At 42.2% G+C, this 26,654-nt stretch overlaps 1 protein-coding gene across 2 annotated transcripts in view; it reads right to left on the bottom strand.

The window, feature by feature from the left end:
• CENATAC (centrosomal AT-AC splicing factor) overlaps positions 1-26,320 on the bottom strand; it is a 484,230-nt gene extending 457,910 nt beyond the window's left edge. For both annotated transcript variants that reach the window (XM_044080937.1, XM_044080938.1), the window contains exon 1: positions 26,028-26,320. In XM_044080937.1, the coding sequence (XP_043936872.1) occupies positions 26,028-26,144 (117 nt within the window). In that variant the 5' untranslated portion in view covers positions 26,145-26,320. The remainder of the gene's footprint in view (positions 1-26,027) is intronic.
• Between the last annotated feature and the right edge of the window lie 334 nt (positions 26,321-26,654).

The raw sequence follows: 26,654 nt of genomic DNA, 5'->3' as shown, positions 1-26,654 counted from the left end.
CTGTGGAAGATCAAATAAGGAGAGGAAGAAGAGAGAGCTTGAAGCTCTGAAACATGCTTAGCAGAGGTTGCCACAAGAAAGGCAGTTTTCCAAGAAAGGAATTTTAAATCACAAGTGGCTGCCGGCTCAAAGGGACGGGCAGTTAAGGAGGCCAGAACTAAATTTAAGTCCCAAGGGGGCACAGGATGAACCATAGGGGACCTGAGGAGCCAGGCTCCTCTAAGAAAGGACTTGCACAGTCTGTTGGCCATTAAAGAAGGCTCTATAGCAACATGAAAATTAGATATAGGAGCCAGCTGAACTTTAAGTGTGGAGACTGAAGAGCCAGAATGAAACAATGAAGCTAGAAATTCCAAGACCTGCGGTACTGGGGCCGTGAGAGGATCAATGCTTCGCTGCTGGGCCCAACAAACAAATCTTTTCCATTTGCTGGAATACAGCTTAACGGTAGACGGCTTGTGGGATGAAGACAAGATGTGCATCACTTCTGAAGAAAAGGAAAGATCCCCAACTAAGGATGGAAGTGGAGTAGCCAAGCAGCCAGCCGGAGCGACCGGAGGGACGGATGAGAGTGCCCCGACGGATTGGATAACAGATCCGGTACTGGGTTCAGAATCCAAGGGCCCTGTACCGTATACTTCTGAAGAAAGGGGAACCAAACCTGACAGGGCCAATGTGGGGCGACCAAAATCATGTGGCACCCGACATGAAGGGCCTTCTGAATCACCCTCGGAAGAAGAGGAATCGGGGGGAAGGCATAAAGCAGACCGGGGGGCCAATTGTGGGCTACAGCGTCCCTGGGAGACTGTCCCTGAGAGGGTGTCAGAGTGAAGAACTCTCTGCACTTCGCATTGTTGGGGCTGGTGAACAAGTCGCAACAAGGGAGGCCCCATCTCGCGAAGATCTGCGCAGCTACTCTGTTGTTGAGGGACCACTCGTGGGGCAACAGGAGAGTCCTGCTGAGCCTGTCTGCAATCAGACTGGCTTTCCCCGGAATGTGCGTGGCTATTAGGAAACGTTGAGAGGCTATGGCCCAGTGCCATACTCTCATGGCCTCCCTGCAAAGGGAGTAGGACCTGGTTCCCCCCTGCTTGTTTATGTGCCAAACTACCGACATGTTGTCGGACAGAATCGCAATAGTACCTTGGGGGAGAGCGTGATGAAGTGCTTGTAAAACCAGAAGCACCACTCTTATTTCCAGGATATTGATGTGAAGGTGCGCTTCGCAATCCTGCCACGTGCCTTGGACCGACCTGTCCAGATAATGACCCCCCCACCCTATCTGGGAGGCATCCGTGGTCACTGTGGCAACAGGGAGCTGAAGGGGCGAAGGGACGCCCCCGGTCCAGGTTGGACTGACATAGCCACCAACGGAGGTCCCAACGACAACTGTCCGTAATCAGAACCGGGTGGTTCAGGGGGAGTTCTTGGTATGACCATTGAACTGATAATAGCCATTGGAGCACCCGCATGTGCAACCTGGCTAAAGGTACTAGGAGGATAGTTGCAGCCATCGAACCTAATAACTGAAGAATCTGTCTGGCAGGAACTCGAGATTTGGGTAACAAGTTTTGGACCTGCGATTGTAGAATCTGAATTCTGTCTGATGGCAAAAATGCCCGCATCTTTCTTGTGTAACTCTGCGCCTATAAAGGTGATACGCTGAGATGGCTGCAGCACAGATTTTTTCCAATTGAAAGTGATTCCTAGCAAGAGACCCAAGGTTACTGTGGCCATCAGCGCTCAAATCAGTAGATGCTTGGAGGTGGCAGTAAGGAGTCAGTCGTCAAGATAGGGAAACACCTGGAATCCGAGACGTCTCAAGTGAGCTGTCACCACTGCCAGACACTTGGTAAACACCCGGGGGGCTGTGGTGAGACCAAAGGGCAGTGCACAAAACTGGAAGTGACTGGTTCCTAGGCGGAAGCGTAGATAACTCCTGGACACCTGACGTATCAATATGTGATAGTAAGCGTCCTTGAGGTCTATGGAGCACATCCAGACATCCTTCTCCAATAACGGGAGAATGGACTGAAGGGTGACCATCCGGAACTTGGACTTCTTCACAAACCGATTCAAAAGGCTGAGGTCAAAAATGGGCCTTACGTCCCCGGTCTTTTTTGACACCAAAAATAATCTTGAGTAAGTTCCTGATCCGATCTGGTCGGCGGGGACGGGCTGGATGACCCCTTTGCTTAGCAGCTTTGAAACTTCTACGGCTGCCAGATCCCATTGACTGGGTGGCACGTCCGGGATTCTCCTTGTAGGAGGAGGGGGCTTGAAAAAGGGAATGAGGTAACCTCCGGTTACAATGTGAAGCACCCAATGATCCTTGGTTATCGATTTCCAAGCCTGTGGGTGAACGACCCCCGACCGGCTCCGGAGAAGCACAGCCGGGCCACATCCTAGGGACGTCGAGGGTAGGAGGAACCACGAAAGGAGTCACGGTCTCCAGAGTTACGGGGGCCTCTGCCACCTCTAGGGCGGCGTCTTCCTGAATCCCCCTCCCCCTGCCTCTGGAGGGGGGATCACTCGGTGGAGTAGGGAAAACCTTTTGAGCTTTTTTGAACCACATTTTCCCTCCTCTCTGGCCCTTGGGATAAGGTCTAGAGGGAGTGGAAAAATGGGCCCCAACGGCAGTCAAGGTCTTTCCCTCTTGCTCGCACCGAGTAAGCGTCTCCTTCACCTTGGGTCCAAACAAGGAAGACCCATCAAAGGGGGCGTCAGCGAAGGAAGACTTAAAGGCCTCCGCGAATGGACACAAGCGTAGCCAGGCTTGTCTCCTAAGAGCCACTCCTGTGCCCGCTGCTCTACTCGCCCCCTCGGCTGCATAGGAAATGAGCCTCATGGACGAGTTAACAATGGAATTTAGGGTAGTCATCTGGGCGCCTATAGTCTGTGCCAATGCCTCAGGAAGGTTACTCACAAGGGGCTCGCCTAACTCCTTGAGGAGGTCCCATTGGAGCCTTGTAAAGTGACAAAGATAGTTCAGCGACCGCATGGTAAAGGTCGCTGAAGAAAGGGTACGCTTCCCATACCTATCCATGCTCCTAGAATCCTTATTAGGAGGATGAATAGACGTCGAAGCCTCTGCCACGTCCTGCTGAGTGGCAGATGCCACCACCATAGCATCAACTGCAACGCCCTTGGTAAGGAATTCCTTCTGAGGGGGAGCTGAAATGAACTTATTGGGCCTGGCAGGTACCGGTTCCGCCGTGTCAGGATGTTCCCACACCCTCCGAGAGATAAGGTCCAATAGCTCATCGAAGGGTGGAGACACCCAGGAGGAGGAGGGCTGGGCCCCGAAGGCCTTGAGGAAAACTGACTCCTCAGCGGTAGGGGCTTTGGATTGCCAATCGCCTCTCTGTCTCAAAATCTCAAGGATATCGGAGAAAGAATCCGAGGACGATTTGGGGGACCCCTCCACATCATCGAGGTCAGTGTCTGAAGTGACGGATTCATCTTGGGAATCAACGTGCTTCCTCTTACACAGTTTCTTCCTTGGGGGTTCATCCGAGGCAGACTCAGAAGGACCCCCTGGAAGAAGGGAACCCCCCAAGGTGGTATCCTCAGGCCCTGGGGCCCCACTGTCATGGGAAAGAACGTCTCCAGAGGCACCAGTACCCAGAACTTGGGATGGAGAGGTAGAAACCTGCTGAACCGGCAAAGCCATGGCCAGCGCACTCCTCACGGCCTCAAAAGCAGGCCCTCCAGACTCCGCGGAGAGCACTTGCTGAGGGACCACGGAGGTACCGGGAATGCCCACGGCAGATGCTCCAAGGGGAAGACTGGGCATCGAAGAGGCGAGCTTTACAGTGTTGCCCTCGGCCCATGCCAAGGAAGACCCAGTACCAAACCCTGACACCGAGGACAGGGTAGGAATGAAAGTCGGAGCAGAAAAACTCCAAGGGGGTCTCTGCTCCGACTGGACGATTCCGCTCCGTTCTACCTGCACCAACTCCAACGGCTCCAAGGAGGTCGGAGGAGGAATCGAGTGTATGGGAGGTGGAATCGGCTCCGAAGCCGCGTGGGCTGGAGCCGAGATCATTTTGGTAAAGACTGGGGACTGGAACAGCCTCTGGATAACCCTATCCAAATCCGAATCAGATAACCTAGAGAATTTGGAGGAAACAGATTGGGGCTGAGAAGACTTCTGCCTCAGCTCCGATAAGGCAGGGGACCGGCTCCGAAAGGGTTCCAGCACTATTGGAGCCGAGACCGGGTCCGGCTGCAACAGTGTCGGCGCCGAAGGAAGCTCCGGAGCTGAGGGGGAAGAGTCTGAGCTGCACACTTCCAATGGCTCCGAGATCAATGGAGCCGAGGGAGGTGATTGGCCTCTCGATGCACTTCACCTGCGGCTCCGAAACCAATGGAGCCGAGAGGAGAAGCACCGAGGCAGACCCTTCAACCATCGGCTCCGAAGCCATTGGAGCCGAGGAAGAAGATGCTGAGCCTTGTTTCTTAGTTGTCGGGTCCGACGGACTGGTCGGAGCCGACTATCTATGCTTCTTAGGAGTCGGGTCCGACGGACTGGTCGGAGCAGACGATCTCTTCTTTTTGGGAGCAGGAGAAGACTCCAAAGCTTCTTCAAAAGAAGGCTTGATAAGGCCCCTTAGAATCAATTTATTTTTTTTTCTCTCCTGGAGAACCCTGGAAGAGAAAGCATGACACACACTACAGGTATCTTGTAAATGCTTGGGCCCTAAACAGTACACACAGATAGCATGGCTGTCTGTAATAGACATCTTATAACTACATTTTGCACATTTCTTGAAACCTGACTTATGTTCCTTAGACATAGTGACAAGAAATACCAGAAATTTACACTAAGGTCAAAAAACGGTACACAGGACAAAACGGGCTTAGCCCGACACAAGAGAGAGAGAGAACTACGCGGGCTAAAGCCCTCTAACTTAAACGGGCTTAGCCCGAAAACTAAAACACTCACACACAACAAGAAAAGCAAGGAAAAGAGTATACAATAAGGGCAAGAGCCCTCTAACTTACACGGACCTTGCCCGATACACAGTAGTGCCGATTAGAGAAAAAAATTAAAATTTGACGAAAGTTAACACAAACGCTCACAAAGCTGTGAAAACAGCTGTTTGTTTAAATACTGACAGAACCCCTAGTCAAAAAAGACCCAAAGGTCAGAAAAAAAAAACTTAGCTCCAGCCAAGTCGAGACCACGTCCGGCTTGAAAAGCGGGAAACGAGATCTGGGGAAGTAGGTGTGGTGCATTATGGGATAAGGGGTAGCCCAGCCAATAAGAGACTTCGTTCTAGGTATAGTGGCAGAGTCAGAGCCGACGGATCGGCTCCGAACCCATCAGTTATGAATGTAGGCGAGATAGGATCCCATTACATCCTTTGATTTACACATCAACAATTGTATCCGAAAAACACATCTCAAGCTAGGTCTCTTCTATAGAGACAAAAAATATCTTACCAAAACAGCAAAACTAACCCTTTCAAATGCCTACCTCTTTCCCACTTTACTTTATGGCTTCCAAATTCTAACCAGCCTCAACAATGGATTACTAAACAAGTTAGAAACAACTTATAACAGGATTGCCAGATTTGCTGCCCAAAATTCTTACAAATCCCATCACTGTCTCACACACACACCTTTCGGCTTTTCCCAGTTAGGGGTCGACAGAGGAACTCTGATCTCCTAATGATTGGCAGTAGATTTTTACGTGCCGACTTGCCAGGTCCGACGCACAACCTTCAACGAAGGTACGCACGTCTCCACACAGAAGACGCTCTAGCTGAGAATTGAATCGGACACCGTCTTACTACGAGGCAACAATGCTACCGCAGCACCACCACCGCACTGTCCCTCATTAAAAGAACTAAATTGGCTAGAATTACCTAATCTGTTTCGGTATAATCAGTTTCTGATTATTCATTCCATTCTCTACAAACCCTCTTTCTGTCCAACTATCTCTAATCTCTCATTACCTACCCACTATATTACGCCGCAACTCTGAACAAGGCCTACTAAAAATCTACAAACCCTCTTTCTGTCCAACTATCTCTAATCTCTCATTACCTACCCACTACATTACTCCGCAGTTCTGAACAAGGACCACTAAAAATCTACAAACCAAGGACCAAAATGGGTCACCTAGTCTATAGCTTTAACCCTTCCAAGGCCTAGAATAGCCTACCACTAGATACAAGATCCCTTGAACATCCCAATCAATTCAAAACCGCTACAAAAAATACCTTCATGAAAAATGGACTTGCCAGTGTAATTATCCCCCGTAAACACTCCCTACAACCTTCTACTTCTCTTCTCTCTTCCTTCTCTTCAATAAACAAACTTACTACTTTATCTTCTCCTCTTGGTACATCACTGTACAAACATAACTAGTAAAATATTTCAGCTATGTAACTATTGCACTATTATGTATATAATATGTAATTATGAATGCATCCCTCTGATGAATGTATTTCTATGCATTTCACTTGCCACAGTTTAATGTATGACACTGCAATGCAATAATGTGTGGTACTGATGAATGTAATGTGTGGCACTGTAATGCAGTAATCTGTGGTACGGATGAATGTATTTCTATATGTATTTAATATGTAAAATTTCTATTTTCTGTTGGAGCTTTTCTCCTCAGGCCTCCGCTGAAAATGGGCATTTGTAGCCCAGTCTGACAAACCCAGTCAACAAATATAAAATAAATAAAGTCCATCAACTCACTGCACTCCCAGAAAATATGTTCCCAATTACCTACAACTGCTATCTACCCAAGGAACAATTCTCTGAAGTCTAACTGGGGTATAAAAATATCTATGTAAACATTTCCAAGCAAAAATTCTAAACCTTCTAGATTTTGTTGCATATTTGTGAGACATACATATATCCTCCCATTGTTTCTTTGTGAATTGCTTATCCAATCTCTCTTCCCAATCCTTTCTAACCTCCTCTGATTGATTTTTATAGTTATCATGCAATATTTTATATGCTCTACTAATTATTCCTTTTTTAATATCAGCTTCTGTTCTAGATTGTACTAAAAACTCTACCAGCGCTAGTCTTTCATTTAAGACCCCCCCCCTATTTCTTTCTCTTTGCCTATACTCTGATATCGATCCTTAATAGGGAAGGCAATCTCTTACCTACAGTCCAAATAAATTCTTGGCTTCTTCCCATTGTATCATCTTTCCCTCTCTAGTTATTTGCTCTCAATGCCTTGGTTCCTTTGACAGTTTTCTCCAATAAATTCCAGCCCCCTCTTGCCTGTTCTCTATATCCTTAATTGCAGTCATCCCTATCGGCAGAATCTCCTTTGACCATTCCCACGTTGCTTTAGTTCTTAGGATACTTTCTGCTATTTTACAGATATAATGTTCTATATGATTACTGTTATTCTCCTTAAAGGCCTGCATCCAAAACCCCAGTCTCTCCTTGTATCTTGAGCTCCCCCCCCATTGCATCATCATCCCTTTCCACTTTTTTCTGCTTGTGCTATAGGCGCCTTAACTGTGTAACTCTGAAATACCCCTTCAAATCAGGTAATCCCAATTTGCCCTATTCTACTGGAAGACTCACTTTATCCCCCCTTGACTCTTGCTGTCTTCCCCAGTCACATAAAGTCCTACAACTCTTTATTAACTGCTATCCACAACTTCTCCTCTGATTGATAAAAAAAATACCTGACCTAGCCATAACCATATAACAAAGCCTCAATTTTCTAAGTTTTTGTATTACCTTTTGTTTAGTCTCTTCCTGTACATTCTTAGCTGCCACATCAGAATCATTTTAATCCATACTCCTAAATACTTCACAATATCATGCCCCCAAAATATGGATATTGCTGAACCAATTCATATGTGGGTACATAATTTACTGCTACTGCCTTTGTTTAGTTTCATTAATTTTGTACCCCGAAAAGATATGAAACTGTCTCAAAATGTCCAACAACAATGTAATGTCACTTTCTGGTTTTGTCAAGTATAAAATATTATCATCTGCAAACAGAGACAGCTTTTCTTGACTACCATACCAATTATATCCTTGAATTTCTGACTCCCTTATTTTCTTTACCAATGGTTCTAAGTATAATGCAAACAACAAAGGGGGGAAGAGGACAACCCAGCCTGGTTCCTCTGCTCAAGCAAAAATTATCAAAGAGGACCCCACCCACTTTAATTTTCACCCCCAATGCTTCATATAGCCTCCTAATCAACCTTATATATTTTTTTCAGGAAATGAAGATGCTTCCACCGTCGTCCTAGCTTACTCTGCATCAAGACTCACCACCAACAATGGCATTTTCTTGCATTCTGCTTCCCTCTGGATCATCAATGTTCTGTTAATGATGTCAAATGTTTACCTCCCCTCCACAAAAACACTGATCCATATCTCTTGATTTTGGCATTAAGTTTGCCATTCTTTTAGCCATTCTAGCATGAATACTTTATAATCATGGTTTAGTATTGAAATGGGCCTGTATGAAGCTGTATCTTTACTTTCTTTAGGTGTTACGGCTACCACTGCTTTCTTCCAGGATGTTTGTACTTATCATCCTCTTAAAATACTGTTAAACAAAACCTTCCAGATCTTTTATCAAATTTTCCTTACTAGCTTCCAAACTTCCAGAGGAATATCATCTATTCCTTGAAACTTTCCTGTAGATTGATTATATATCAGAGTTTTTATCTCATTTCCTCCTATCCTGTTAATAATTGAGCCTCACTTACCTCTAACCATGGCATATTTAATTCTTCCATAAAAATTTCCATTTGTATATTTTCTTGATTTCCATATTTCTCTGCTTTATATAGACTTTCAAACAATTTCCAAAATATTTTTAATACCTCTTCAGGATCTCGTTACAGGCTCCCTAAGCTTGGCAACAGCCTTTTCTACTTTCTGTTGCAAGAGTCTTTGTGATAAAAGTTTTTGTGCTCTAGTGTTATCCAAAAAAAGAAAAGTTGCTTAACAGCAATCTTTCTAAATTTGTGGTAATCCCTTATTTTCTGCTTAGCATTCTGCAGTTGATACTCTTCTTGTTCTGTGAGATTTCCCCTATTCTGCAATACTTTAACATTTGTCAGTCCCTCTAAATAATTCTTGTTAATTCTTAACCATAGCTCCCTTTCTCTTATTTCTACCATATTTTTAAACTCCACCTTAATTATAGCCCACTCCCTAGCTATATTTACAGAAGTAATCTCTACACTCTCAAATAGCTCCTGAATAATCTCACTTAACCTTTCCATAAATTACTCTCTTTTCGGCAGGTAGGTGGGAAAGCACCAGTGTCTTGTTTTTATTTAATTACTGTGTTTTTATTTTAGTTATTATTGGTACATGATCTGAAATAGTTATTGGGAGCGTATCAAGACCTGCAATTAAATGCACATGTCTCTGTGAAATGTAAATTCTGTCTAGCCTAGCCCAGTTTTTATATCTTGGGGGAATAATATGTAAATTCACTCTAAACTCCTATTACTGAATTCATATCTTCCATGCCAAATATTTTCATAAATTTATTCTAAAATCTAGCCTCCTTTGTTATACTTTCCCTTCTGGGACCTCCACCCACACATCTTTCACTACTGCAAATCAAATTCCAGTCCCTACCTATAAATAATATTCCTTGCTGAAAACGTTTCTAGCAGAATTTTCTTAAGCTTCATTATAAGCAATTTTACTTGGAATATAAATACATGCTAGTGTAATCCTCCTCCCTTGCCAGTAGCTCCTTAACACTACAAATCTGTCATTATATTTTTTATCCTCTTATATCACTACTACAGCTCTTCTTGCAATTAATAAAGTACTCCTCTTTTCCTTTGTGTCCCAGACATTTTGTTGAATAACCATCCTGACAACCTTTCTTTATCAAATTCACATGTTCAGATTTTTCCAAGTCTCTCCTGTAAAATAGCTATGTTTTTTAATATAGTTCACTATTCTTTCTTTGTATTTACCTGTGAGACCACTGACATTTCAAGACATTACAGAAAACATCATTGCATTAAAGTTATTATTCCCACCTTTTATGTATAACATAATTTTTGTTAAATGTCTAGTTCCAGCTTTTCTGTTACATGCATACACTGTTTGGTAGGTTGACCTTTTACATGGTTGCTTCTTGTCATATCCATTTGAACCAATGTTACATCTTATACAACTTTTTTATTTTTCTGAAATTCCTCAAACAAAAAAAACCCCACTACCCCCCCACCCAAAACCGATTAATTTAACACCAACACAAAACTATTTACATCTTCCAATACTGAAGTTTCCCTCCTAACAGGAACAAATGTCCCAAACTGACAGCCACACTCTGAGTTGAGTTAACCTAAAAGAAAGGTTGCCCATGGAAAGACACATGGTGCCGCCTGTGCTTCTACTAACTGCCAGTTGGCTTTGTCTTATTTTTATAACTGTCTCAGTTGGGAAAAACACTGAATACTTTCAGAAAACATTATCTCCTAGGTAGTTTCTCTTTTCTTTTTTTCCCCAGCCAATCACTCTCCACCAGACTGTAACCAATTTCTCTTTAGCAGATTGTCTCCATGGAGACAAGAACCAGACAGCCAATTTCTCATCAAATTATCCCCATGAAGACAATGAGAGCCAGATACAAAAATCACTACTACACATACATTCATTTGCTAGAAAAAAGCCTCATAACATTCAATATTATTTTTCATTTACTTGCTTTCTCTTAAAACATGTTACTAAATCAATCTAAGGTCCTTAAATCCAGTCATTCCCCCATGCAAGAATGACAGAAAGCACATTAATTTTTCTTTTGTTGTTCTCTTTTAACCAGTTTTTTTTAAAAAAAAAACACTGCAGTACCTACATTTCTTAAAAATGAATAAGAAAGAAAAAACGAAGAAAGGGGAAAAAAGAACAGCAGCACCTATTTACAACTCCCATTACACTTAAAAAAATAACTGAGAAAACTTTACTTTATAGCATGCAAAGAAAACCATACACCACAAAAATAGTACTAAAGAAAAATAAAGTTTTCTTTAGAGTTAACTTTCTCTGTTCTCTTCCCACCCAGAAACATTTTTCTGAACATTAATGACATGAAGTAGGGCACATACTTTAGAGTCCCCCACAAGTCTAACAAATTCTGAAAAAGTCTAATATTTCCAGATTTTCTTTTTCTGTCATATTTCACAACTATAATTCCTGCATTGTAACATCACATTAAGTTACTTCTTATTACTGTTCATCTCCCATCTTCCAAATCCTCTCTCTACTTCATTTCCAATGTATTCTCAGTTCTTCTCATCACTTCTCGTGCTCCCTTCCTTCTCGCCATTTTCCTTTGAAACAGTGGAAAAGGTTTCAAAGGTACAGTCTCTCTGTGGCCTTTATTGCCAGAAGAACAAGTAGCAGAATCTTCTTCTGTTTCAGAGCTCAGTTTTTCTTGGAGAAACTTTTGTCCTTTCTCCTTAGCATGTAGGCCATCAAAAACTGATTTTGTTCCTCCAGAGAAGAATACCTTGAAGACAGCGGGATACAAACGCTTGAATCTGAAACCTGCATCCTGACATTCCCTGAATACTGGAATGAATGTACTCCTCTTCTGCCTGGTGTGCAAGGAGTAATTATTCTCCACAAACACTTTGCTGTCTCCCACTTTTAGCATTTTGTCTTTCTGCCACAGTTTTGTTAGAATCAACTCCTGCTGGTAGGATTGCATCTTTACTAATGAAGATCTAGGTTGCTTTCTCATAGTCAGGTTTGGAGCATACGCACAATGTCCCCCTTCAACTAAACATCTGCTGTGGAATACCAATCCAGTTGCTTAGTTGTGCTTTCATAAAATTAATACAGTCTGTTCCTTCCAGCTTCTCTAGTGTAGCTGAAAATCTCAGGTTTTCCCTACATGTACTGTCCTCTAATTCTATTATTCTGGAAAACCTCTTCCTGAGCAGTCTTGTATTCAGCCAGCCTTTTCTTCATTTCAACTTCTGTTTTTTGCAGCTTTATCACCTCATCTGAATATCTGTTTAAAGCTTCTTCCATTTTTCCAGTGTTTTGTTGTTAGTGTTGATATACTCCATCAGTGTTTTGTTTATTTTAACCAGGTTTGTGTGCAGTTGTCCTATATCTTCCTGTAGGTTACTGGAAGTCATGTCTGCAGGCTGCATTGCTTTTTGCTGAACAGCTGCAGAACTTTCCTCAGTCAGCGTTTCTTACTCACTTTTTGTAGCTGATTTTTTCCCCAGGTACTCTATTTCCTTTTTCCGGGCATCCAGGAAGTACACTTACTAGCCAGTTACGGAAATTTACCCAATAAACACAACAGTCTACTGGCTTTCTCTGTTGAGATTTCACACTGAGACAGCTAGAGTCAAGCGGTTACTCAATGTGCAGCCATCTTTCACCCACTTTTGGTATGATCAAAAACCAAGTGACCACCAAGTGATGTAGCGAGAGTATAGTACATATAAGCACTACGAGAATACATTTGTAGCGATTCACACCCCCCTCCCACTTTTTCTGGCAGAAATACAGGCAGATGTACATTTGTAGCGATTCACACCCCCTTCCCACTTTTTCTGGCAGAAATACAGGCAGATGTGTCATCAGTGGTACCATGACACATTGTCCACAACAATCATACACTCTTTTTTTAATTTTTACAGAAGCCAACATAGGGATGAAGTGCCCTACAGTTGTAAGTGAAAAAAGTAAATTAGCACCTCTTCATCATTTTTGGCACTCACACATCAGAGGTAAGTGCTATAAGTGGCTGCATGTATGTGAGGGGAGGGGGCATGCTGCTCATGAAAGCAAAGGGCAATTACAGGAGTTATGCAATACAGTCACTGATATCAGTTTAGTCAAGATAGAGTGAAGGTAATTGAGAATGTGGTTATTTTGGTGGATATCTGACGTATGAAACAAATGGTAGTTACAGGATCACTTCTGGCTTTTTTACTGGTCTTTTTTGGAAGGAATATCTGTTAAAGCGCAATGTGGCCATTATGTTTCTGTGATGCCTTCAAAGTCAGAGGTGACTGTACTTTCTTAGCAGGGGCACATTACACTGGGACAGTATGCATGTGTTTTGTACCAAAGTACCTTATTAGAAGTCCATGTATTTTTATTACGAGTAGTCTTTGTGGAACTGAAATATGGCCTCTAGCAAATCCAGCATTTCAGAGGGCTTTTTTATCACAGTCTGCCACTGTGCTTGGTTTCCTACATGGGTGCTCTGCACAAAAGGCTGGGGGTAGGTGACTTATGAAAGCAAATGGCAGTTACAGGACCACTCCAGCTTGATAACTGTTATGGTTTATAGGGGTGGGGGGTCTGTCATTGTGGTATATGGCCATTGTATTTATACAATTCCTTCACAGTCAGTGGCAATGTACCCCCTCAGAAGTTGTACATTCCATAGGGACAGAATGTTTTGTACCAAAGCATCTAGTTAGAAGTCCTTGATTTTTTAATTGTGATCCGTCTTTGCGGAAATATGTGGCCACTTTATATACAATTGGTAAATCTGTGTTTTCAAAGGGCTTTTGTTGTCACCAGTCTGCCGCTATGCTTGGTATCTGCATGGGTGCTGTTTGACTTCTGGGCAAAAGGGGTGGGGGCAGCTGAAGTATAAAATCAAATGGCTGTATAAGCAATCAATTAGAAATGATCACACATTTTGTTGGAGGTAGTATCTATCAAAGAGAAACAGACCTCTCAACTGCAATTTTTTTGGAGGTATACACTGATTTTCATGCTTGACTTATCCCTTTGTATGATTTTAAAGCTGCTTTGTACACATAAAACCAGATTACAGGATTGATTGGCTCCAACAATTAAAAGGACCCACATTTTACATCTCCCCTATTCAGAAGCCAATTAATGATTGCAACACAGATTTTTGCAGTATCTTTTATAAAATATACAGATTTTACATTGTGGTGTTCACAGCATGCTTATATTTTTGTCACTTGCATGTTTTAACTGGTATTTTTGAGCAGTATCCCATTATCATACTTGAAGTATTAACAGTCATGTGCTACACCATATTCAACTTGTATGCTAATCAGGTGTCCAAATATTTGGCCTAATGCACCTATTTTTCCAAGAGCTTTTGTGCCCACTTTCCAATCTCTGCAGGTTAAAAAGTATGAAGAGCTGTGTGACTCCTTCAGAGTCAAAGGTAATACACCCTTTCTGAAGGGGCATATCCTCTGGGACAGTATGTTTGCATATTATACCAGTGCACCTTATTACAAGTGCCTGACTTTTTTTTAATAAGTAATGTCTTCGGGAAACTGACATTTGGTCTCTTTTACACAGCTAGCAAAGCCAACATTTCAAACACTTATCACAGTTTGTCACTATGATTGGCTTCTACCTGGGGAGGTTTTGACCTCTGCACAAAAGGGTGGGGGGCAGGTGTATGAAAGCAAATACCAGCTTCAGGAGGACTTCTGATTGATTAGTGATATGATCTTTTGAGGATATGTCACAGCATTATGTGGCTATTATATGTATGCAATTCCTTCACAGTCAGAGGTAGTATACCCTCTCAAAAGGGTCACAAGTCCACCAGAACAGCATGTGTATGCTTTGTACTGAAGTACCTTATTAAAGTCTTTTTTTTTTTATTGTGAGCTGTCTTCATGGATCTGACACATGGCCTCTTTATATCAAGTTAGATTTTCAGACTTTTTTGTCATGGTCTAGCATTATGTTTTGTTTACATCTGAGGGCTATATGACCTCTGAAGAAAAGTCTGGGTAAACTATTGTCCTGAATTTGTGTGTACTAGGTTTGCAGTATCCCAAAAATCAAAATACTGTACATTTTTATTTGTAACACGGCACATTAAAAGCAACTAAAGTCAAAGTCGGAGGAATGCTGCACTGAAGTTTTGTGGTTAAAACAGCAGTCCTAATTGTAGTTTGTTGCTAAATACACTATTACCAAAAAGGTTTGTAATAATCTCAAAGGCAAACAAACAAGAGATATAGCCTTGGCTTAAGTTCCTTCAATGCCGCTCTGAAATTTTGCGTTACACTGGAGTCTCATTGTAGGTGCTATGGTGTATTTCTGCTCAGCACACTAAATAAATATTTAATGACCTGTTAATACAGTCAAAGTAAGTCTCCTCTATTGCATCAGAATTGTAGTAAGATGCGGCTATAGCTGTGGGATGAAATGTAGAGGTGTGTGGTTTAAGAAGCTAAAAGGTTAGAACTGCAGATTTAGGTATGTTCCATAACTAAACACTCTGCTGCTGTTACTTTTCAAAGTTACATATTAAAATCTCAAAGGAAGACAGAAATATAGCCTGGATCCCAGTTAGTTCACAAGCCTTTAATGGCAACCTGACACTCTGCATCACACTCCATTGTCACTGTGGGTGTTATAGTGAAATTTTGCACAGTTCAATAAATGCCCATAACACTTCTTTACTGAAGTGATAATACATAGTTACGAAAAAATCTTGTTTCCCTTTCCTAAATAGAAAAAGCTTTATATCACTGGGCTTGTACCACAACCACAAGTTTATAAGTTTATAAGGTTTATAAGTAGGTACTAAGCTATCGGCCCAAAGGCCTATGTAAGCCTAGCCAACAAGTTCCCTGGCTTTCACCACCCAGGAAAGCTATTTTCCTGTGCCCCTGTCGAGCAGAGCCACAGAAGTGATCCACGGGGTGAATTTCCTATTTCCCATCCACTCATCAAGATTTCTCTTGAACAGTTTTAATGAGGAACTCTTCTTGACATAAACAAGTAGCTGGTTCCAGAGTATGGGAAGTATCTGGGACAGGAATCTATCCCTCCAGCATGTTCTGTTTATTGCGGTGACAAGATTTAGGTCCCTAGAGCATGTATCTTGGAAGGATTGGGATTTCTTTAGGTGTAGCATGTCCAACAGCTCTGGGTTTGACATGGCTTTGTATGTTAGGCAGAGATCACCTCAGAGTAGGCGATATGCTACAGAGTAAAGATGGAGTTTCTTCAGATGGTCAGCGTAGGGCATCTGTTTGAGCCCTGTAATCCTCTTTGTGAGGTACTTCTGTGGCCTTTCCAGCTGTTGCAGATGTCTTGTGAGGTACATTCCAAAGGGGGCATTGTACTCAATAATGGGTCTAATGAGAGCCAAGTAGAGGGGAACAATGACCTCTTTTTTCCTGGATAAGAACCCTTTCGTGATAAGATGCGCCATGTAGAAGGATTTCTGGACTACTGTGGCGATATGATTATCAAAGGAGAGACTACTGTCCACCTGAGTACCAAGGTCTCATCACACATTCGGCGTTAAGCGGACTGCCACCTATGTGGTAGTTCATGGGTCCACAGTTTTTACCAAAGGGGATGACAATGCACTTTTTGGCGTTGAGCTTGAGGCCATAACTCCAACACCAGGCATTTGTCTCAGGGAGGCCCTTCTGTAGAATGTCCACATCATTTGGGGACTCGACTATAGCACCTAATTTGCAGTTATCTGCAAACATCATCAGCTAGAGGCCCTCTGTGTTAGCCCTTACTTCAGAGAAGTAGCTACCAAACAGGAGAGAACCCAGGACTGAACGTTGTGGTACTCCACTTGTCACTGGTTTGAAGTCAGATTTGGAGTCTGCAACTTTTACAGTGTGGGTTCTGTCAGTGAGCCAGTTGGCAACCCATCTTGTGACATATGGATTTATACCCAGTTTAGTGAGTTTATCTATAATTCCAGAATGGGGGATGGTGTCGAAGGCCTTGGCGAGGTCAAGATAGGCTGTGTGAACTGCCTTACTCTCGTCTACGGCTTTGGTGACTGCTTCAAAGAAGTCTATCCGGTTCTGGAGGCATGATCTGCCTTTCACAAACCCGAACTGGGTGGGGTCCAAAGTTTGGAGGTAACCAATGTCTTTGTTTAGGAGTTCCATGATGATACGTTCCATGGCCTTGCAAATCAGGCTAATAGGGCGATAGTTCCCAAGGCCTATGGTGGCTCCCCTTTGTGGAGTGGTGTAACTGTTGCTGTGCACCATTCAGTGGGTAGAAAGCCTGACCTGAGGTTATGACTGAACATGGTGCTTAGGTGGGGGGCCCAGTTCGTTCTGAAGTTCATGTAGAACGCAGCCGGGATATTGTCCGGTCCCATGGAAGCTGTGTTATTGGCTTTGGAGAGTGCAGTTTTTACCTGCACAGTTATGATTGCAGGGGCTCTGAATTCTTCCGGTATAGATATGTGCCCTTTATGGGGTGACAGAGGGGTAAAGTTAGCACTGAACCAGTCAGCCAGAATGTTGGCGATATCATTTGGTTCTGTAATTTTCGTGCCATTGTGCTGTAAAGCAGACCTGTTTGTTGCCATTGAGATTCTTGACATAGCTACAGAATGCTTTGTGGTGGTCCTTAGAATCAGTGGCAATCTTGTTTTCATAGCTAGCTTTGGAGGATTTCATGACGGATCTCAGCTTCTTGCTGAGGCTGACCAGGGAGCTCCTCCACTCATGAGATTTTACACTCTTCTACAACAGCTTCTTCCTTCTGTTGTACAGTTTGTTTTTTGCAGGGGACCACCAGATTGGCTTCCTTTTTTTGGAGGATAGCGTCTTGGTTCTGTTAGGGATAGCACGATCCATGCACTCATGTAAATGCTTATAGAGTGCATTTGTGTATGATTCGGCAGTCATAACTGTATTGTCCATCTGCATGGGTGTCGTGAAGTTTGCCACTTCTGTCTTAAGAAGCATGAAGTTGGTTTTGCAGAAAATTTTTACAGTGGTTTCCTTAATGGGGGGTGGGGGTAGGAAGTGGATATCTAAGGTGATTAGCTTATGGTCGGATCTGACCAATGAAGAGTTGACTTCAGGTGTGGAACACCGGTCACTCATGTTGGTAATGACTAGGTCTACGATATTGTTGTTCGTTGTTTTTCAGAAATGCTTTGTTTCTCTATACAAGAACTTATAGAACAGTATAAAAGTATACCAAATCAACAGTTTAATATGACTAAAAATGAATGGTTTGCTCTTAAATATCTGATGGCTAAACAGGATCTTATTAAGCCTTCGGATAAGGGCAATAAAATTGTTATACTTCATTATAGTCAATATTTGGACGTGCATGCAGCACTTGAATGATACATACTTCATACGTTGTATTGACATGATCATGTATACTAAAGTTATGGAAAACTTTGTAATGTTATTAGAAAAGGGATGTCTTTTGGGTTATTTCACCAAGAAAGATATTGATACCAAATTTAACTTTGTAATGTTATTAGAAAAGGGATGTCTTTTAGGTTATTTCACCAAGAAAGATATTGATACCAAATTTAATATAGACGAATGTAGCTTAGCTACTTTCTATTGTCTTCCAAAATTACATAAAAATAATGTGAAACCTCCAGGAAGACCAATACTTTCTGCAATTAATTATTTTTTACATAATGTGGGTCTTCTTATACATATTTTTTTTATTACCCTATGTGGAGAAACTGGGCTCCTATATTCGGGACTCATTTGATTTTTTAGAGAAAATTTCAAATATAAAATGGACTTCAGATATGTTTTGGATATCTATAGATGTTTGTATACTAAGATCAAACATGAAGATGGCATAAAGACATTAGAATATTTTTTGGAAGATAGTCCTATGTCTCATTACATTATGCACTTAGTGCATTTTTGTTTATTAGAAAATTATTTCAGCTTTAATAATGTCATATATCATGCGAGGTACAGCTACGGGGGCACCATTTGCCCCCATGTACGCAAATTTGTTTATGGCTAAATTTTAATTATATATATATATAAAACTATAACTATATATATATATATATATATATATATATATATAAATAAATTTGCGGAACATGTTTTACTTTATTTTCAATACATACATGATTTGATTTTTTTTTTGGTGGGGGGGGGGGATAGATCAAGTCCCAAGTGTTTGAAGGAGTTGGTACACAAGTAGTTTTCCCAGTTAATGGTGGGGTAGTTGAAATTGCCCATTATTAGGGTGTTTGGTTGAACCCGAATATTTTCCAATATATCAAAAAAAAAGAGGAGTGGGAATCCTGGGGCATGGTGGGGGATCTGTAGCAAGCTACAATTTGGATTGCAGTTTTACCCAGAGTTAGTTGCACTTGGATAACTTTGGATGCATTACGTTGGGCAACAAGCCTGGAGGTGTGGATATCCTTAATGAATATGGACGCACCTCCGCCTTTGGTGTTCCAGTCCAGGTTACATGGCTGAAAGGTATGGTATGAATTATAGCCTGGTAATGCAGGGGTGCTCTCTGGAGCCTTGAACCAGGTTTCAGTCACTGCACAGATATCGATCTTCTCCATTTTAAAGAGTGCCTCGAGTGAGTGCATTTTGAGGTTTAGACTTCTAGCATTGAGTAGCATTACCTTCAGTTTTTGCTTGCCTGCACCTGTTATGGTGGTGGGTTTGTCATTTGAACCTTGCCTAAAATAGGCACTATAGGGGTGGCAAGAGCCTTAGCCTATATCGGGAATCCCAGGGGCGATATGTGCAGGACATCTCTGGCAAAGCATTGTGGCCTGTCGACCATGTTGTCCCAGGCAGACAGATACTGGATCCCCTTAGAATGACACCAGAAGCTTAGCCAATTGTTGAAGTCAATCATTTTGTCCTTGTACTGCGGTATAATTCTGGGCAAAGGTAGGATGCTACTCGGGGTTAGGGTCATACCTGCCTGGATTACAAGATCGGACAGCTCTTCCAGGTCTCTTTTTATGTAGTCCAGGGAGGTACGTCTCAGGTCATTCACACCAACATGGACAACGAATGAGTCATATTTGTACTTGTTGTGGAGTGACCTGAGTGTGTGTGTTATGTGGTGGATCCTGGCACCTGACTGGTAGCCAACAGTAACCTTCTCCTTGTCTAGTCTGGTGAGTGGAACATCAGTGTGCCTGACTATAGAGTCACCTATGACTAATGTGTTGAGTACACTGTTTTGCCTTATGGGCTGTAGTTGAGTGGCACACTGAGTCTGTGGGTTATGTGTCTTTTGGGTAGTGTTGAGGGGTAGTGTTGAGGGATGGAGGTTGCTTGTGTTTCTGCTTTGGAGGTCTCTGTTGCTTGCGCAGATCATTACTGAGGGCCTCTGTGAATGTTTTTGTGTATCTATGTGTGGGTTTTGGTGGTGTAGGTTTAGTGGGACTATGTGATGAGTGCAGTATGGTGCAAGTATTTACCATCTCCTCTTGACTGACAAGTTCGGTCTTGGTTTGAGAGAGCTTTGCATCCAGTTTGGCTAGATAAATGCACCTCTCACAGGTTGTAGTGTTGGTGGTAGGAGGAGAAGGTCAGTGTACATGAGGCAATTGCTATACTGCCCCAAGATGCCCAGATTAATCAGGTAGACAGGAGAGAACACCGGGAGCTGTCCCTTGGACATGCCTGGATAATCACTATTTTCCTCTAGACAAGTGAAGGAAGTGCTAGAGCTTGTTTTTCCTCTAAGCAACTAAGGAAGATGAGTACAAAAAATTGTTATCCACTAGGTAATGAGGAAGGCTGAGTGCTGTAGTAATTTGTAGCTTATTTAGTGCTTACAACAGTTCTGAACCAGTGCTGAGCATGAAGAAGCACATTCAAGTGCTAAAATTAAGAATCTGGCTAGTTTTAAGGGAAAAACTGAAGAGCAGACTTTATGGCGCTGGGAATAGCTTAACCCTAGCTAAGTGCCGCTGAGCGATGCGCAAACTCGTGCAAACCCGCTCAAACACGGGTTTTTAACTCAAAGTTGAAAGGGATAGAAATCAACCCAAAACAGCCAATAAGGTTAATTTCAGAGCTGGAAACCACTCCTCTTGCGACAGGCTGCTCTATTGCATCCCAAATATGCGCACACTTTAGCCTCATGGACCTCAAAGTGGTAAGAAGTACAGGATACAAGTGCCTTTACAACTGGCACTACCATCTAAGTGCATTTTGTAGAAGAAGGTTATTAGATGCTATTCTGAAGATATACATTGTGTGGTAACACAGAAAATGGTCCTTTACTTATTGGCCATTTTGGGCTGATGGTACCTATAAGGTTAATTTCAGAGCTGGAAACCACTCCTCTTGCGACAGATAGGCTGCTCTATTGCTCTAATGCATACCACATATGCACACACTTTAGCCTCATGGACCTCAAACTGGTAAGAAGTACATGATACTACAAGTGCCTTTACAACTGGCACTACCATCCAAGATCATTTTGTAGCAGAAGGTCATCAGATACTATTCTGAAGATATACATTGTGTGGTAATACAGAAAATGGTCCTTTACTTATAGGTACCACCAATATCTCATGTTGCACAGGAATGCTCTGCTTTTGCCATTTACTTCACATAAAAAATGTATGTTTTATTTCTATTGACAAACAATACCTATCTCAAGCACATCAATGGTGTGTTCTTATACTATTTTGGATGGAAAATAAATATTTCTGTCATTTCTGTTTAAGAGTACATGCATTCTAGATTTGTCAACAGCAGCTTATATTTCAGATTCTGTTCTCAACCTCTCCTGTGGGAGTAGAATTAGCAAAGAATAAACATCTGACAATTTTGTTTTACATCCCAACTCCACCTTCCAGCACTTCTGCCACTGAGGATGAAAGCTTTTTAATTATGAAAACCTAGGCCCAACCAGAATAAAACTTTTAAATTGGAAAGTGTGGAGTTGTTCCTCAATTTTTAATTTAGATTTGCATGATGCTGCTGTTGCCGTCCATACCTATCAAGTGTACTTTGTTATAAGAAACACTTCTTATTCTGAGTCCCATGTTTCCCAATGTTCTACACTGAAAAAGTCTGTTACCCATTCATTAATTAAACATATCATATGCACGTTCTAGCTGAACTGGTCAGTAAACTGTCAGTATGTGTGGTCTTTCACCATTTGTTCCACATTATAATAGTGTTTCACATTTTGCATACCTCACAACTGTACAGATTTTCACAGAATGTCCAGACTTTTGCCTTATATTTTTGGTCCATTTTTCATAGAGCTGTAGTTTTCTGGCAAATCATTAAAGACTGAAGTCAGAAAATAATGACAGATGTGAATAAAGTACTTCAATCTCCATTATCGAAAGGAAAACACAATTAAAGAGCTTCTGAAAATGGTATAAGCAGTTGGCATATTTTTGGTAGCATTTTACGCACATTTTTTTAATTGAAAACAATATGTAACAAGCTACTTTTTGGTTGTAGTATCTCACAAGCTTCCAGGTAGAAATACAAGGCTGCAGCCCTGTCTAGCACCCTCCCTTTTCTTCATAATGACAGAAAATGAAGCAGAGGCTGCAAGCACGAAGAAAAAAATGTAGGTAGCTGTGGGTGAGAGACATATCATGCTGGACAAACACTTGAAGGGGAATACTGTACTACTGAGTGACTGTTACAAATAGTGGTTAGACACTATAGATAGTAAAGGATGAGCATTGCAGGTGAAGGTAGATGAGCAGTATGGGTAATGGTGTGTTCTTCTGGTATTGTGGGTGAGCAGTACAGATATCCATTGGGTCCTCTCCTGTTTGGTATCTACTTCTCTGAATTCCAGGCCAACACGAAGGGACTCTGGTTGACAAAGTTCACAGACGATTGCAAGTTGGGAGCTATTATTAACTCCCCAAGTGATGTCGACATCCTACAGAATAGCCTCACTGAGACCAACGACTGGTGCCAGAACCATGGCATTAAGCTCAATGCCAAAAAACGTGTCATCATCCCCTTTGAGAAAAACCCAGTTTCCATGAATTACCAGATTGATGGTAGTCCTCTGGTAGTCCACTGAACACAGAAGGCATTAAAAGAGATCTGGGAACACAGGTTTACAGCAACCTCTCTTTTGATCACCACACTGCCACTGTGGTCAGAAAGTCCTATGTGGCACATCTCATTACTAAGGGTTTTGCATCCAGGAAAAAAATAGGTCATGGTCTTCCTCTACTCTTCCCTCATTAGGCCAATCATAGAGTACAATGGCTCATTTGGCATGTACCTCACTAGACACCTACAACAACTGGAGAGGCCACAAAAGTACCTCACAAAGAGGATCACATGCCTTAAACACTTGCCCTATATGGACAGACTCAAAACACTCCAACTATTCTCTGTATCATATCGTCTACTTAAGAGGCGATCTCTGCTTGACTTACAAAGCAATGTCTGACCCAGCTCTGTTAGAAATGCTACATCTAAAGAAATCCCAATCCCTCCACACCACATTCTCCAGAGACCTCAACCTTATTACCACAATTAACAGAACATGCTGGATGGACAAGTTCATAACCCAGAGACTGCTCATGCTATGGAACAGACTACCATACATGTCAAGCAAAGCACCTCGCCGACCTTCTTCAACAGAAATCTTGATGAGTGGATGGGAAACAGAAAATTCACCCCGGGGATAACTCCAGTGGCTCTACTCGACAGAGGCACTGGAAACTAAGGTTGGGTGGCACTATGCCAGGGTAATCCTGTGGCTAGGCTTGTAAAGGCCCTAGGGCCATTAGCCTAGTACACACATATGAACCTATAAATTAACATTGTTAGTGGTGGACGAGTCCAGTAGGTAGTGTTGTCTAAGCATTGTAAACGCTAATGGTTCATGGGCACTTTTTAAATAATGGTGTGCAAACAAAGCAGATGTAAAGCTGGGTGACTGGTGTAAATTGTGATAATAATGGTGACTGGTCACTGTAGATAGTAGTGGGATAGCACTAAATAGGTATGGCTGAATGGTTTAAGTAGTGGCACCCAAGCACTGTAGGTAATGGAGGGCAAGTACCTCAGTAGTGGAAGAACAATAGTACAGGGTGAGTATCGCAATGCCTGACTAGTGGCTTTTTTTCACTGTGTAGGTACAGGGTACACCCTGTATAAAAAAAAATGTGCATTACCACTATAGGTAGTGGTGGAGGAACAAGGTGTTGTGTGTCAGCATTACAGATAATGACTGCTTAGGACTGTAGGTAATAGTATGTCAGCTTTGGAATAATGGTTGATTAGCATTGTGGGTAGTGCTAAACAGAGGCAGTGCTGTAGCAACATTGTATGTAATGGTAGTTGGGCATTGTAGATATTGATGGACAAGTACTGTAAGCAGTGACTGAAAGAGCACTTTAGGTTTTGGTGGGTGAAGCCTTCTGGTAACGATGGCCAAACCATTCATATAACGGTGAATAAGCCATGTATACAGTAGTGAGCAGTTACAGTAGTAAGTGGTAGATGGTAACTGAGCACTACAAATGTGTGTAAACACTTAAATGGTGATGAGTGGACATTGCACACACTGGCAAGTAGTGGTACCCGGACAGTGTAGTTTAAGGTGGATAAGTACTTTAAGTAGTTGTAGAGAAAACTGGAGTAGTGTGTAAATACAATGAAGCTGTTGATTTTACCATTCAGATATTAGTGGATATACCCTTTAGTTAGTAATGGAGGAAACCTATAGTAATGGGTAAGCACTGTAGGCAGCTAGGGCTGTGGACTGTATGTAATGGTAGAGAAAGGTCTGCCAATGGCAGATTATAATAGGATTGATTCAGGTGGTCGTCAATGCCCATACCTTCAGCGGCTCATTACTAGAGCTGCAGCTGTTTTGAAAAGAAGTGCCATTAACCATTTTCTGTTTATTTTATTTGTATATGCATACTTATTTTTTACTTAACATTTGTTAATCAGGAAAGTTTGACTCAGAACGAAGCAGATTTATAGCAGAGGCCCGGGAAGAAATGCTCCAGACACATCTTCTTAAAGTAGGAGGAAACCGGAGCACCTGGAGAAAACCCACATGAATGCAGTGAGGACAGAGAACCTCTTGCTGTGAGGTGACAACCTCTTGCTGTGAGGTGACAATGCTGCCGCTGCACCACTAAGTAAATGTGGCAGTCTGTAGTAGCCCATGGATCCTTGTTTGAAAGCAGCTGGTGTTCTATCATTATCAGAAAGGTCAGTGCACTCAGTCAATTATTGGGCTTACCTGTAACTGGGAATGATCACAGCAATCAAAAGAGCAGTAGTTGTGATAATCCATTTTATTATTTAATTCTGAGTTCTAAATGAATTAAGAACAGAAAAGACCATTCACCTGTGTCAAATGGAAAGTGACTGATTATAAATGGCAAGGCTGTTAATGGAACTACCATTAAGGAATAGAAAGGTGGGAGGCCGGCATAGTGGTTAAGGTGTTAACCTTATAGGCACAAGGTAGAAGGTTTGATTCTCACATGAGGTAATTGGCTAGGCTTAAAATGGCCCACAAAGGCTGTTAGCCTAGTACTAATCTATGAACCTACATTCGAGTTTCGGGCTTTCTACCCTTCAGAAAATTTGTCTTCATGCAAAACCTATTATTCTGTCAGTACTAAGTTTGTAAAAGCAACAATTAAAAAGTGTCCCTATTTTTGACCCTTTGTCCAACCCATTATTTACGTTTGTCCCGATTTTTTTTTTGCTCCAAGACGTTGAGATATATTGCTACAAAAGGTTAAAAGGCGGGCAAGCTGCAACTATCCTAACAGTCTTTCGTAAGACAAGGGCTATTCCTTACCCTAGGAGTAAAAACCAATTGCTTATTGTTTTAGTTTACCCTAGTAACATACCCAATACGCGCTAGGAAACCCCACCAAAGTAGATCTGCCTTACCAGACAGCGAATCCCCGCCCACCAGACAGCGAATCCCCGCCCACAGCTGCGTGTACAAACCGAGAAACTGCAACTGTAGCACTCACACATTTATTTTTTAAGCAATGGTAGTACTGACATTAAGCCCTGACATGCTAGGAATTTTGTAATATAACACGTCTGTGAACAAAGTGATTATTTGTTGACTAAAAACCACCATCCTTTTCACAAAAGAAGTCAAGCAACTCTGGGATAACTGCACCCACTTCCCCTCTCACCGTCAGTGATGTACATTCCCCGTACTAACCAGTAAAAGTCTACGTCAATGCGCCATCAGGAAAAACAATCTACTTGACAAAAAAATAAGTAGACTGTGGCCTCTACTACCCATTAAATTAAGTTATACTCTCTCACCTTCCGTCGGAACTTAGTCAACACAGTTTTCAGCTTTTCTTTGTGCTTCTTTTCGTAGACATGCCCCTTTCCCGAAAAGAACGTTCGTCTACAAAGCTGACAAAAGTATACTCCCATTAGTTTGCACGCAAAAAGCCAACAAAAATACTCCAAAACTAGTCAGTCCCCAGGCTTTGGCTCTCTACTAATATCTACAACTGTAAAATCTGTAGCGCAACTTAACTATCCAACGGGAAAGTAGACACTAGTATTTACAACCCACGGCCTCTATTTAGGGACGACCTCCCTCTTAATTCACGCCCACGGCCGTGACGTGACATTAATACGCAGAAAAAAAATTGAGGTACAGTCATAGCCTCTGGATTATTCTCAACACAATCTCCTGATGTTGGTGTTTTCCTAAAGTGCAGGGAGCACATATTCTTACTGAATGCTACATCTTTGGTTAACATAAAAAAAAAAAATCAACCATACACATCAAAGGCCAGCACATTCAGCAGCCCTACAACGCCTAATGATAATACATTTAGACAGCTGTCACGCTCAACCTTCCACCCCCAATAAACGGGCAAAATGTAGACACACCTTGTGACCATGTGTGGTATTGCCATATGTGCCAGGGAGACT

This window comes from Protopterus annectens, chromosome 8.part0, assembly GCF_019279795.1.
Source record: "Protopterus annectens isolate FY-2018-M chromosome 8.part0, PAN1.0, whole genome shotgun sequence".
Lineage (NCBI taxonomy): Eukaryota > Metazoa > Chordata > Ceratodontiformes > Protopteridae > Protopterus > Protopterus annectens.
The sequence above is the reverse complement of the archived record's forward strand: the minus strand, read 5'-3'. Positions and strand labels throughout refer to the sequence as shown.